Raw genomic sequence first — 11,533 nt, forward strand, 5'->3', positions numbered from 1 at the left:
AAAAGGGTTAGAAGTTTGGATGATTTTACTCAAGTAGTAACGATTATTTAATGGCGCTAACCAAGAGATGGACTTCTAGTCCTAAACAAATACAAAACCACCAGGTAAAGTGTACGGCGGCCAAGTATAAGGTAAAGGCCTGCCAAAAGGCTAATCACTAATCAGTCGACTAAAGCCAAAAAATGATAAGGCATAATCAACCAAAACTTAGGAGCAGAAAAGGAAAACCTTTGCATTATAGAAAAATAAATTACTGTTGCTCTCTTAGTACTGAATTACACAGCATAAATGTAGCCATATTCATGTATGCTTACAGCATGAACACGAAACATAAAAAGCTTGATGAACATGACTCAGTTTTTCCTAATTTTTGAAAATGTTCCTGTTTCAGAAAAGTAGGTGCTTTGAGTGCCGCTCCCTAGCTGGTTCAAATGGGCCTGAGGATTTGACAGCTCGATTCCCTGCAAGGAAAACAAGAAATTCTCGTAACCTTGACATTAAGCACCCATGCAGTGTCATAAAAAAAAAATACTTCCGAGGTAAAGTTAGAAAACATAGGAGGAGATTAGGAGGAGAACAGGAGGAAAAAAAGAATACTCACTTGTACAGGAGTAAATGCCAAACTTGAGGTCAGCCCAGACGTAGCACCACTGCTTCCATAGCGTTTTTCCTTGAACCTAAACATAACTCAAAAAGATAAGTAAAAGAAAACAGACAAAGAAGCGAAATGGTAGGCTACAACTATCCTTTTCCCCTTCTTTGTAGAAATTACTATTATTAGGATCAGCTCAGCTCAATGACTTGACTTGACTTACTTCTTAACAACCTTTGCAGCAAGCTTGCTCTGAGCAGCCGATACACGTAACTTCCCACTCCCAGCCTGACCAAGCATTCCATATCCTTCCCCCAATCCATCTCCTGTTGTATAGAGGGAAAATGTTAAATATTTATTAAGAGTATTCTTATTCAGAATCTTCTACAGAAAAAATAAAAAAGAAAAGAAGTTTTTATTTAGAATGCTTCAAACAACTTTTCCCCCCATTCAGAACAGTTACCAAAACATAGCTGATATTTGGAAGAAAATGCAACTACTTTATATATGAAACATTCCTGAAAGAGGACAGACACAAGACTGGCAACGTGACAACTCAAGCTAGTTGAACAACAAAACATTGCATCTCATTCCAATGTGTAACGTGAAACATAGCACAAGCAAGACTACAATCCAAAGATTCCGAACAATCTGGATTGACTATTCAGAAATGAAATAATGCTTTACCTAACGAACTCTCTTCAGGCACCCCAAACTGCATCCTGTTAGCTAGCTTCCTCATCTCCGTTGTTGCATATCTGACAAGGAAAACCATATCAATCTGAATCTATGAATGAACAAAAGGTGCAACAGATCAGAGCTTCTATTGTTAGGAAGATGAAAGAAAAAAGTAACATAACAGTACCTTTCCTTCATCTTTCTTAATCGACGGCCACCTCTCTTCTTTTTAGGCTCGGAATCAGGGACCGGAAGAGGTTTTGGTTGTTTTGCAGGCGGAGGTTCTTGCCATTTTTCAATTTTTTTAAGAATCTCATCTTTGAAGACTCTGCCAGTCTTCCCAGTAGGATCTCCCATGGTGGAGTCAACTCGTGCTGCAAGTGTTGACTTTGCAGATATGAGCCGACAAGCACGCATCTTCAAAGGTGGAGGTGTTGATTGGAATATCTCTGTTTGCTCAATATAACCTACTCGAAATTGTGAGGTAGCTGTGGAAAACCCAGCAAGATTTTTTCTCTTTGCACCAAGAAGCTGAACATTGCAAGCAGGCATCTTAGCTAAAGCAGCAAGACCACCAGCAGTTCCCATTAGTTTTGCTGCAACAGCACTTCCAACTATGGCTGAAAGATTTGGTGCAATATGCCCCATTCTACTTTCAACAAAAGTAAGGACCATTTTCTTTGCTGAATCTAAGGCAAGAGCTCGATCACATGCATCAATTGTTTTCTGGAGAATTTCCTCTGGAAGTGGCTTTCCACTTGTTGTAGATGCTGTGACAGAAACAACCATAATAACAGCAGAAGGTAAAAGTCCTTCTAAATCTACAAGAGTCAAATCCACTTCATTTCCAATCTTCTTAACAACTCGAGCATAATCGATTGGATGGTGCACAAGTGATTCAAGCTCTGGAAATTTCAGTCGATATTTATCTCGTATAAAGTTGTGAATAATAATAATTTCATTCTCAATATCCACTGACAAGGCATTACACTCTACAATCAATTGGTACTCAGGATCATCTTCCAATACAAATCCCTGATTTGAGATATTAGAATCCGTCTGCAATGCATCTTCAACTTTCTGTAGTTCAAATCCCAACAAATCCAATCAAAATCACTTCCGCACAGATGGGAAAGGGAGAAGTATAGTGAGTGTCATTTTTTAACACTAAACATTTAGATGAGAGAAGTTGTGCTTTTAGGAACATCATGGTTTTCAATAGTAGAATAGAAAATGCATCATAACGTCCATATATTTTCAAAATCTGCAAGTCTAAATTAATTCAGTGGAGATGAATTGCAAAAAAAAAATCAAATAATTATACAATAACCCAAAACTTATCATTCACCGACGGTTAAAATTCTAGACGCGACAGCAGGAAACAAATGTATTCATTGGCTAACCCCTTTCTGTTCAAGCCGCACCAAGGTCAATAAGGAAACTTTCATGTGAACTAACCTGCATAATATCATTGTATCTTTGTGTTTTCTGCAGTTTTGATACACTATCCAGATCCTCATAATTAAGGCTTTCTAGGTCGGCAAGGTCCCCATCAATATCCTCTTCCATATTTTCGGCATCGGCACCTGCTTCACCCTGCAAACATCCAATAACTATTGCCTCAAAATATAAGGTAGATGGATTCACACTACAGCCAATCAACATAATTGTTACTTCATTTACACAGAGAAGTAAAAAGCCTTTACAAACCTGAAACTTGTCTTCATCAGAGAGTTCATCAAGATCTGCTAGAAAGGAATCAGCCAAAGTAGCCTACAAACCCCAAGAAAAGAAACTCAAAATTAACAAACAAGATAAATGACAATTCCAAAATATCTAACAAGCATTCGAATCACACCATACCAAGTCGACAAGCCTAATGAAAGTACAAAAACAAATAAGTCACTTAGAGTTTACATGCACGAACGTAGCAACTAAACTAAACCAGCATACAAAAGAAAAGTGCCGAAATCTAAACGTAAGAAAGTTACTAACCATTTTCTAAGCTTCGCTAGAAGATTTATAAAGCCTCCCAGATCGTAAACAATTCGACGCCAAGTTGAAGAACAGCTGAATATCAAAATTTCAATTTCCAGAGTTAAGGGAACATATGTATATATTAAACCTAAAAGGATAAAATCATACTCAAATGCTTTCACACAAAATGAAATCCCTAACCTCGGATGAAACTATGTTCTCCAATTTCGAGATGATATTTCACAGCAAGAACGATAATAAAGAACGCCAATGAAGTCACGAAAGAGCGGGAAAAGCTGTTTAGCGGCTCGTGGTCGACGGAAATTGTAAAGAACAGAGGAGATAAAAATTGAAATGGACGCCCGTCTTTCTCCGCCGATCGAGTCACCGATCGAGGCAAGATAGCCGATAGATTGGAGAGTTGAGATGTTGAGCCTCCAAGGCCCAGCCCAACTCACTGGTGAGTAAGGGCCTATGAGGCCCAACCTAACCCTACGCTCCTCGGCCCGTCGATTCATTTTGTTCGATCTTGATTTTTGAGGCATTTTAATTTTACTATTAAATAATTTTCTTTATTTTTTCCTTGTGTAAAATGAAACAAACCTCCAATTATTTAGTTGATGGTATAAATACAAATGCATTGTCATACCCAATTTTCGTGTTCATTGTTAGTTCTGAACATAATTATATTAGAATAAAAAGATTTGAACTTTTGACTTTTTGATCAACGATATATAAGTTTAAGAATGATCAAGTTATCAAGACTTGTATAACTAAAATTATTGTATACTAAGTAACTTCCATATATCGTAACGTTTATGTATTGTCGACATCAAAATTCGGACAAAGGATACTAAACCCGACGTCAAGACAATAATGCTAAATTTATAACTTAGAGAAATATATACTCATCGGTATGTTATGTTAGAATGAACATAGTTTTTCCATAGATAAGAGTGTAAGTGTAATTGTAATTGACATAGATACAATGGGGTTATATTTTAACTCATCGAGATAGAGCGTGCGAGCGATATCATGTTTGGTATTTACTAGAGTCGACCTCGACTAAGACTAAAGTAAAACGCTAGCCGTATTTTGGACGGAGATATATCTTCACACATGTGTTTGCAAGTAAAAAGAAAAGAAGAAAAGGCAAGAGGGACGAAATTGAGTTTGGGGTGCTTGCATTAGACTTGAGAGAGAGTCAGGAAAGAAGATTGACTAAGTTGGAACGAAAATGAAAGTGGGGTTTATGGTGCACAAATATTTGGAAGAATGTGTGTGTTTTTTGGATCTGTAGTTCTCCAAATGCAAGCTATGATTGTGCTTATATACACACAAAAATTCAAAGTGAAATGGTCAAAAAGTGAGTTCATCAATATATATAACATATTGGACTTAATTGGAGTCCCCAAAATAAAAATCTTCACACTTGCTTTTCCACTGCCCCACCTGACCTCCCAATTTCAATACTCCATTTTTCTAATAATGGAGACTCCTTTTTCTCAATGTAAATATCAGACTTTCCTTTTTTCCATATATAATTATCAAGAAAGTTGCAACTCCAACTTTTTATTTTATTATTATCAAAATTGACAATACGACTACACTACACTGCTTCACGACAAAACCATCGTTTTCGATAAATTTTGTAATTTAATAGCTTTTTTATTGATGTGTGAATATGTATTTTTATTCTTTGAAAGTTCCATATCTATAAAGATTTTTTTTTAATTACTAAACTATCTTTTAAATTTTGTTAAAATGTTAAATGATCAACTTGCTAAACATATTTTTAGAAACCATAAGAATAAACAATAACGACAATAGGAGAACCCTCTTTCAAAATCAGGTACAGTCACCTTAAAAACAAAAAATCTCACAATTATCTACTACTGCTAACTTATAACATCTGATCTCTTCGACTCTGCACCAACCCAAGTAAGGTGGTGCGCTACACCGTTACAAAAACGACTTGATCAATACTTGAAGCTAACACAAAAAGAAAATGTTGAAAACTATTCTTAGCTTTAATTAAGGGTCAAACTTGGTATGTTTTGCACGCTTTATTGAAAATGGTTAGATTGAAGTGTTTCAAAGACAAAACAATAAAGTGATTAAATATTATCTCAAGATTGGTAAGGATCTTCAAGGAACGGAAATGAGATTATCAAATCATTTGTTTATTTTATTTTTTAAGTATCAAATCATTAGTTTGGACATACATTCATTTTTTAAGTATCAAATCATTAGTTTGGACATACATTCAAAACCTTTCATTATGATTGATCTTTTGTATAAACGAGTGGAAAAAGTTGGATATCACATAGTCAATAAATGTATTAGAGCCACTTGAGGAGAACATAATATTTGCAACCATAATGCCTTTTGCTTTTCTTCAGCACAAAAGTATATGCTGTTGTGATTTAAAGCATTCAAACCATTTCTTTTGTGTTTAAGAATAAGAATAAAGAATAATAGGGTTATTAAGAATAAGAATACCTTTTGTTTTATTAAAAATAAGTCATCGAACTTTGAGGATAGGGAGAGGAATTGACGAGATGGAATCGTTGTTTGACTCAAGAAGTTATTAAACATGTTAACATCAATTCTTTATTATTTATTAACTACTTGCATCAAGATCTAGCTTTCCCGTGTGATATTTTTTGTTCACATCAAGTCAAAGAAAATTTTTTGGTACGGTTTGGACCTTTCCTAAATAGGATGATGTTTTTTTGTCAGTACCTCAGGTTTTTCTCTCAAATTTTAATATATTTTCTATTAAAAGAAGGACTACTTGCATGGTGGCTCAAAATCAAACATATGTTCCCTTACACCACTTGTTTTGATATAACGTTTGACCATGAGTATTAACGAGCTTTTAGAAATTCTAACATTATAATAAACCAAAATATAAATAATTTTCTTTCATATAAGAGTTTTCTTTTATTGGTTTTGAGTGCTAGGAGGATTTAGAAAGTTGAAAAATGAGCCTATATATATATATACATAATTTTGTGACATTTTAAAACTAAAAAAAATAGTGAAACTATTTACAAAATACACTCAAATTCATCTAAAAATCTTTAGTCTATTGATTAATTTGTTTGAGTATATTTCAACGTTTTGTTATTTGTGAAAAATTTTATATTTTTGTTTGTTTTATCAATTCTTTAAAGAAAATAATAAAAAATAAACGAAGAGGCTATTATTGTCATTGAGTTCTTTTTAAAAGGGCTGACGTGTAATTGTGTGGATGAGAGTTGTTTTGTTTTGTTTTTTTTCTTTTTTTGTTTTTCTAATATTAACATTGTGTGTAGGAAATTCAAATTCCAATAAATATCCAATAGTTTTCTCTATGTCCAAGTTTTATTTATTTACTTACTTTTTTTTAGCAACCCATGTTTGCAATTTTGATTTGGACTATTTTTCAAATTACAACAAAAATAAGTATAAATTCTTGAATAATCGATTACCGTCTTATTACCAATTATCGTGAAATTTATCAATTTTATAATATAATAAAAAATGTGTTATGAGCTGTTTTTTCTGAATTTGTTGTCATCTAATGCAATTTTTTTAAAAAAGGTAAATAAGATAATTTATAAAAATATACTACATGATATCGATAGGTTATTTTTATCAATCTCGCTAACATGAATGTCTATCATTGATATAATCTAAAATACTGTTATATTTTATAAATATTTTATTTTTTTTCATCGTATTTGAAAACGTGTGTGCATATATATAAGTGTTAATTTTTATATTAGATGCTTTTTTATAGCTTTCTATTAAAGATGTCTTTGAAAATCAAAAGGGGTTTAAATAGTCAATAACATGTCAAACGTGTCCAATAGTTTTTATAAAAAATTTATTTAATAGATCATCAAAATTTCAAAATGGTGTCTAATAAACTTTTAAATTTTGTATCAATGGATCTTCAAAAATACTTTTATTGTTAAATTTTGAATTTTACACCTTCACAAATATACCAAATAAAATATCCGATTTAGATATGAAAAATACATAAATAAATTTAATGAAAAAAGACTTAAGTTCGAATCATTCACACAAAATCTTCTAATTTAAATAAATAAATAAAAACTCATATATATACTAAAAGATTGGTAAAGGTAAAAGAAAAAAACCATACTTTTAGTTTTACCGATTTTAATCAATATATTTTATTAAAACATTGATTTTTAATATTCTAAACAAATTACCAAATATTTTGTTAATTTTTTCTATATCAAAATACTTATTTAATTTCAAAAATATCATATTAGATGTATAGTTCTTTTTTGTGTTTTCAAATATAGTAAAATAAACGGATCTATTTATAAGTTACCAAAACTTCATAGTATGATAATATGAATTTTTTTTAGTTTTTTAATTATATGTTTGTAGATAGTCTTAATTTTTTATTATTCATAACAATTTTTATATAGTTTAATCATAAGAGTAAAATTAAAGTTTTTGATGAGTCAAATTTACACTAAAGTTTTTGGAAGTTTATGAAAATTTCGAACACATATTTTCATGGAAGAACGTGATTGTAAAAAGAGAAAAAGAGAAAAAACATAAATCAATGGCAGTAAAAAATAGAAAAAGAAAAAAGAAAAGGGAAAATCGAGATTTGATTTCCCTTCCAAGGCGAAGCCTTTCACGGAACTTTTGGAATTATATAAATGGAGGAAGAATCGAGTAATATTGTTCAGTGCTTACATCCAAACGAAACGGGTCATTCCGAAGCACTCCCCTCTAAGGCCTTGTATTGGGGTTAGGGATTTTAGCGAATCTCTTCTATTTTCTTATGGCTGCGGAACTCTCCCTCGGCTCGGCAGCGAGCAAACCCCAGACTGAGAATGGGGTTTCTGATTCTATTTCATCTGTAATTCCTGGATGGTTTTCTGAAATTAGCCCAATGTGGCCTGGTGGGTTTTTTCGTCTCTATTCTTATTTTTATATTTTTTTTTTCTTTCTGTTTGGCTCTGAGATTTGTTAGATGATTGAGCAATATAATTGTTCTGTGAGCTTTTATGGAGCTGGGTTTTCTTTTTTGTTGAGAAAGTTGAATGATTTAATGTCATGCAGGAGAGGCTCACTCCTTGAAGGTGGAGAAGGTTTTGTTTCAAGGGAAGTCTGATTATCAGGACGTTTTGGTGTTTCAGGTATACATGCTATGAGGTTGAAATTTATGATATATTGTTTTGTAGTGTGAGTTTTTTGCCTTGTTTGGCTGATATATTGAAGTTGTGGTTTATGAATCCTGCAGTCATCAACTTATGGGAAAGTTCTGGTTTTGGATGGGGTGATTCAGCTTACAGAGAGAGATGAATGTGCTTATCAAGAGATGATCACTCACCTTCCGCTTTGCTCAATTCCAAATCCCAAAAAGGTTTTTCTGTGACTGTAGTGTTTTGAAAACGTTTTAGAACTTGCATATGGAGTCATAAGTTTTGACATGCTATGGTTGTTGTTAAGTCTGATACCTTTGGTGCTTATGAAACAAAATGAGAAGCAGGGCATATCATTGACCTTTTTTTGTTGATATTTCATCTTGAATTAGTTTTAGTGTTTGTTTTATGTGAGGATGGAGTGGGGATTCAAAACTGCAATCTGTTGGGTTTTAATGTTGTTTAATATAAAGTTTACGATTGTCAGTTATCACTGCTGCCATCTTTTCTTGTTCGAGCTTATGCACCCTTTCTTGTGAAATTGATTGCTATCTGAGATAGTGAACTTTTGCTTGAATTTGCTCAAATGCTCTCACAGGCGCTTAGGGTTTCCTTTTTTCACAAGTGTCTGTAAATTTGTTGGTGATGTTTTGCTTATTCGTATTTTGTTTCATTGTTTTCTTACTCAATTGCTGCTTTTAGGTTCTAGTCATTGGTGGAGGGGACGGCGGTGTGTTGCGAGAGGTGGCTCGTCATTTATCCGTTGAGCAGATAGATATCTGTGAAATCGACAAGATGGTAGTTGACGTAAGTACTAACTTTCCAGGATTATCAGCTATTTTGCGCTTTCGAATATGAAGTTGTTACGATTGATACTTTCTTCTGAATTTTGTTTAAATGCTATTACCTACATCTTCTTTGCAGGTTTCCAAAGAATTTTTCCCTCGTGTAGCTATTGGGTACGAGGATCCCCGTGTCACTCTTCATGTTGGCGATGGTATATGATAGATCATCTTCTCATCAACTCTCCCTCAACCCTCTCTTTTCATATAATATCTCAACGTGTATATCGGCGTGCTATGTGTTGCAGGTGTTGCATTTCTCAAGGCTGTTCCTGAAGGCACTTATGATGCAATTATAGTGGATTCATCTGATCCTATCGGTAATTACATCTCTTTCCTTTCAAGATGAATGTGTAACTATATGTTGGATTCTTTAGAAATTGAACATCATTTTATCATCTTACAGGGCCTGCACAAGAGCTTTTTGAGAAGCCATTTTTTGCTTCAGTTGCCAAAGCTCTTCGACCAGGAGGTGTTGTGTGTACTCAGGCAGAGAGCATCTGGCTTCACATGCATATCATTGAAGACATTGTAACAAACTGCCGCCAGATATTCAAAGGCTCTGTCAACTATGCATGGACTACAGTTCCCACATATCCAAGGTACACACATGACCACCTAACAATTTGGCATTCGTTGTGCAGTTTCCTATACTAAAAGATCAGTTTTTATTTCTATCATGCCGTTGATCTCTTGCGATTTCCTTTGCCGATGTTCTTTTTGAATGTTACTTTTTCTAAACATCAATCTCATCCATGTTTCAGCGGAGTGATTGGGTTTATGCTCTGCTCAACTGAGGGACCTACTGTCGATTTCAAGCATCCAGTAAACTCAGTCGAGGTGAACGGCATTGACACCGCAAAGAGTCCGCTCAAGTTTTACAACTCGGAGGTGGGATCTGTTGTCAACCCTTCAAAATCTTCTTATATAACATTAATGTACTTCCATTTGCTTAGAACTGAAACCTCTCTTTCGCTGTTGTTTTGTTGAAAATCTTCAGATTCATGCAGCAGCTTTCTGTTTGCCATCTTTTGCGAAGAAGATTATTGATTCAAAATGAACATGAAAGCATTCCCCCACAACCACAACAGCATCGAAGAATGAAGAAGCAGAAATTTGCTGTGTTGGAGCACCATCCTATTTTCATCCTCAACCATGTATGTAATAAGTCAGAGACTTGAATTAGAGTCAAAATGGTCAGTTTTTATTGTGATCAAGGTCATAAAGTTTCTTGAAATTTTATTACTAGTAGAAATAGGTTTTGTTTTCCCCAACAATTTTCCCCATCTTTTGTTTTTTTTTCCTTCTTTTCTTTAAATTTGTAATGTGACCTCTGATGTTCTTCTAGGTTGAATAAATAGGCTAAATTAACATATTTAGCCCCCCTATGTTTGGGTTCTCGTCTTTTCCTCTTATCTTCTCTGGTCGTTTAGACTTTCAATTATGTTCTTTGGATCATTTAATATAAATATTCACGATGTGGGAATTTAAAAACTATATCCATGACCATAAGTTGATGGATTAATCAATTTTATATATAACACATCTCTTATTTTAATGAATTACACTCTATTTGTCTGGGTTGGGTCAATTGTGTGGTTCATAAATCTGTTCCATTAAAATGAGGGATATTTGTACCGTTGACCCAACCTTTACTTATAGCTTATAACTAGATTTCACTTAAACAAAAGGTTATAAATCAAGAGATTCAATCAATCATAAAACACTTGAGAGAGCGACTGATAACCACCTGGGAAAGTAGAGAATAGGTCATCTGTATAGAAACTAATTATCTGTGTCTAACGTTTATTCAACTATGACAACCACAGCTCAATTAGAAGTTAAATGAATGGGGTCATGTTATTATTTATTTTTTTTTTTTTCAATAATAGGAGGGCTACTAGGCTCATTTTGGTTATTCAAAAGTTTGTTTTTAAAAAAAGTACAGATAAGTAGAAAGAAAATTAAAATTAACAGAAGAATCTCAATTTGGGGAGTTACCAAACTTTTGTTTTTCTTTGGAAGTAGAATATTGCATGCACCTAGAGTCTATATTAGGCGAGCTAGTACTCTATCTAAGGAAGTTAGGTTGAATGGCTTGACAAGTGTTTGAATCTATTCCTTACCCAAACAAGCTAGGAAACTGTGCTACTCTACTTTACACCTTTTGTCACCGCCAGCTCTTGTGGCCTTCTTTAAATTTTGAACCATACATAATTTCAAGAAATTAAGTAGAATTAATATAAATATATGTACTATGTTCA

The 11,533-nt window shown here is 33.6% G+C and overlaps 2 protein-coding genes across 3 annotated transcripts; one reads left to right on the plus strand and one right to left on the minus strand.

Annotated features, from left to right (window-relative positions):
- Positions 1-207: 207 nt before the first annotated feature.
- Positions 208-3,663, minus strand: LOC101210892 (U4/U6 small nuclear ribonucleoprotein Prp31 homolog). Of its 2 annotated transcripts, none has more exons than XM_011657332.2 (9): positions 3,449-3,663; positions 3,266-3,340; positions 2,981-3,043; positions 2,729-2,866; positions 1,458-2,350; positions 1,280-1,350; positions 816-918; positions 602-677; positions 208-461 (listed from the first exon to the last, which is right to left on the minus strand). In XM_011657332.2, exons 2-9 carry the CDS (start codon positions 3,266-3,268, stop codon positions 354-356), a joined length of 1,455 nt encoding a protein of 484 aa, XP_011655634.2. In that variant the 5' UTR covers positions 3,269-3,340; positions 3,449-3,663; the 3' UTR covers positions 208-353. The 2 variants fall into 2 exon arrangements, with proteins under 2 accessions (XP_011655634.2, XP_011655635.1); XM_011657333.2 differs by having other exon boundaries at positions 2,729-2,883; positions 3,449-3,662.
- A 4,326-nt stretch (positions 3,664-7,989) lies between these two features.
- LOC101213410 (spermidine synthase-like) lies at positions 7,990-10,670 on the plus strand. Its single transcript, NM_001280782.1, is given in 9 exon segments — positions 7,990-8,184; positions 8,345-8,421; positions 8,526-8,648; positions 9,130-9,234; positions 9,352-9,424; positions 9,518-9,589; positions 9,676-9,871; positions 10,034-10,160; positions 10,270-10,670. Coding segments are annotated over 9 exon segments (954 nt in total). The 5' UTR covers positions 7,990-8,063; the 3' UTR covers positions 10,330-10,670.
- The last annotated feature ends 863 nt before the right edge of the window (positions 10,671-11,533 follow it).

Source organism: Cucumis sativus, chromosome 5 (genome assembly GCF_000004075.3).
Source record: "Cucumis sativus cultivar 9930 chromosome 5, Cucumber_9930_V3, whole genome shotgun sequence".
In the NCBI taxonomy this organism is placed as follows: Eukaryota; Viridiplantae; Streptophyta; class Magnoliopsida; order Cucurbitales; family Cucurbitaceae; genus Cucumis; species Cucumis sativus.

What these genes read in the sequence shown, in the direction of transcription:
- LOC101210892 (XM_011657332.2), bottom strand. An exon ending in TTAAGAAAGATGAAGGAAAG is followed by an intron (nt 1,351 to 1,457) that starts GTACTGTTATGT and finishes TTTCCTTGTCAG; the next exon opens with ATATGCAACAACGGAGATGA. An exon ending in TGGCATTTACTCCTGTACAA is followed by an intron (nt 462 to 601) that starts GTGAGTATTCTT and finishes TTTTCCTTGCAG; the next exon opens with GGAATCGAGCTGTCAAATCC.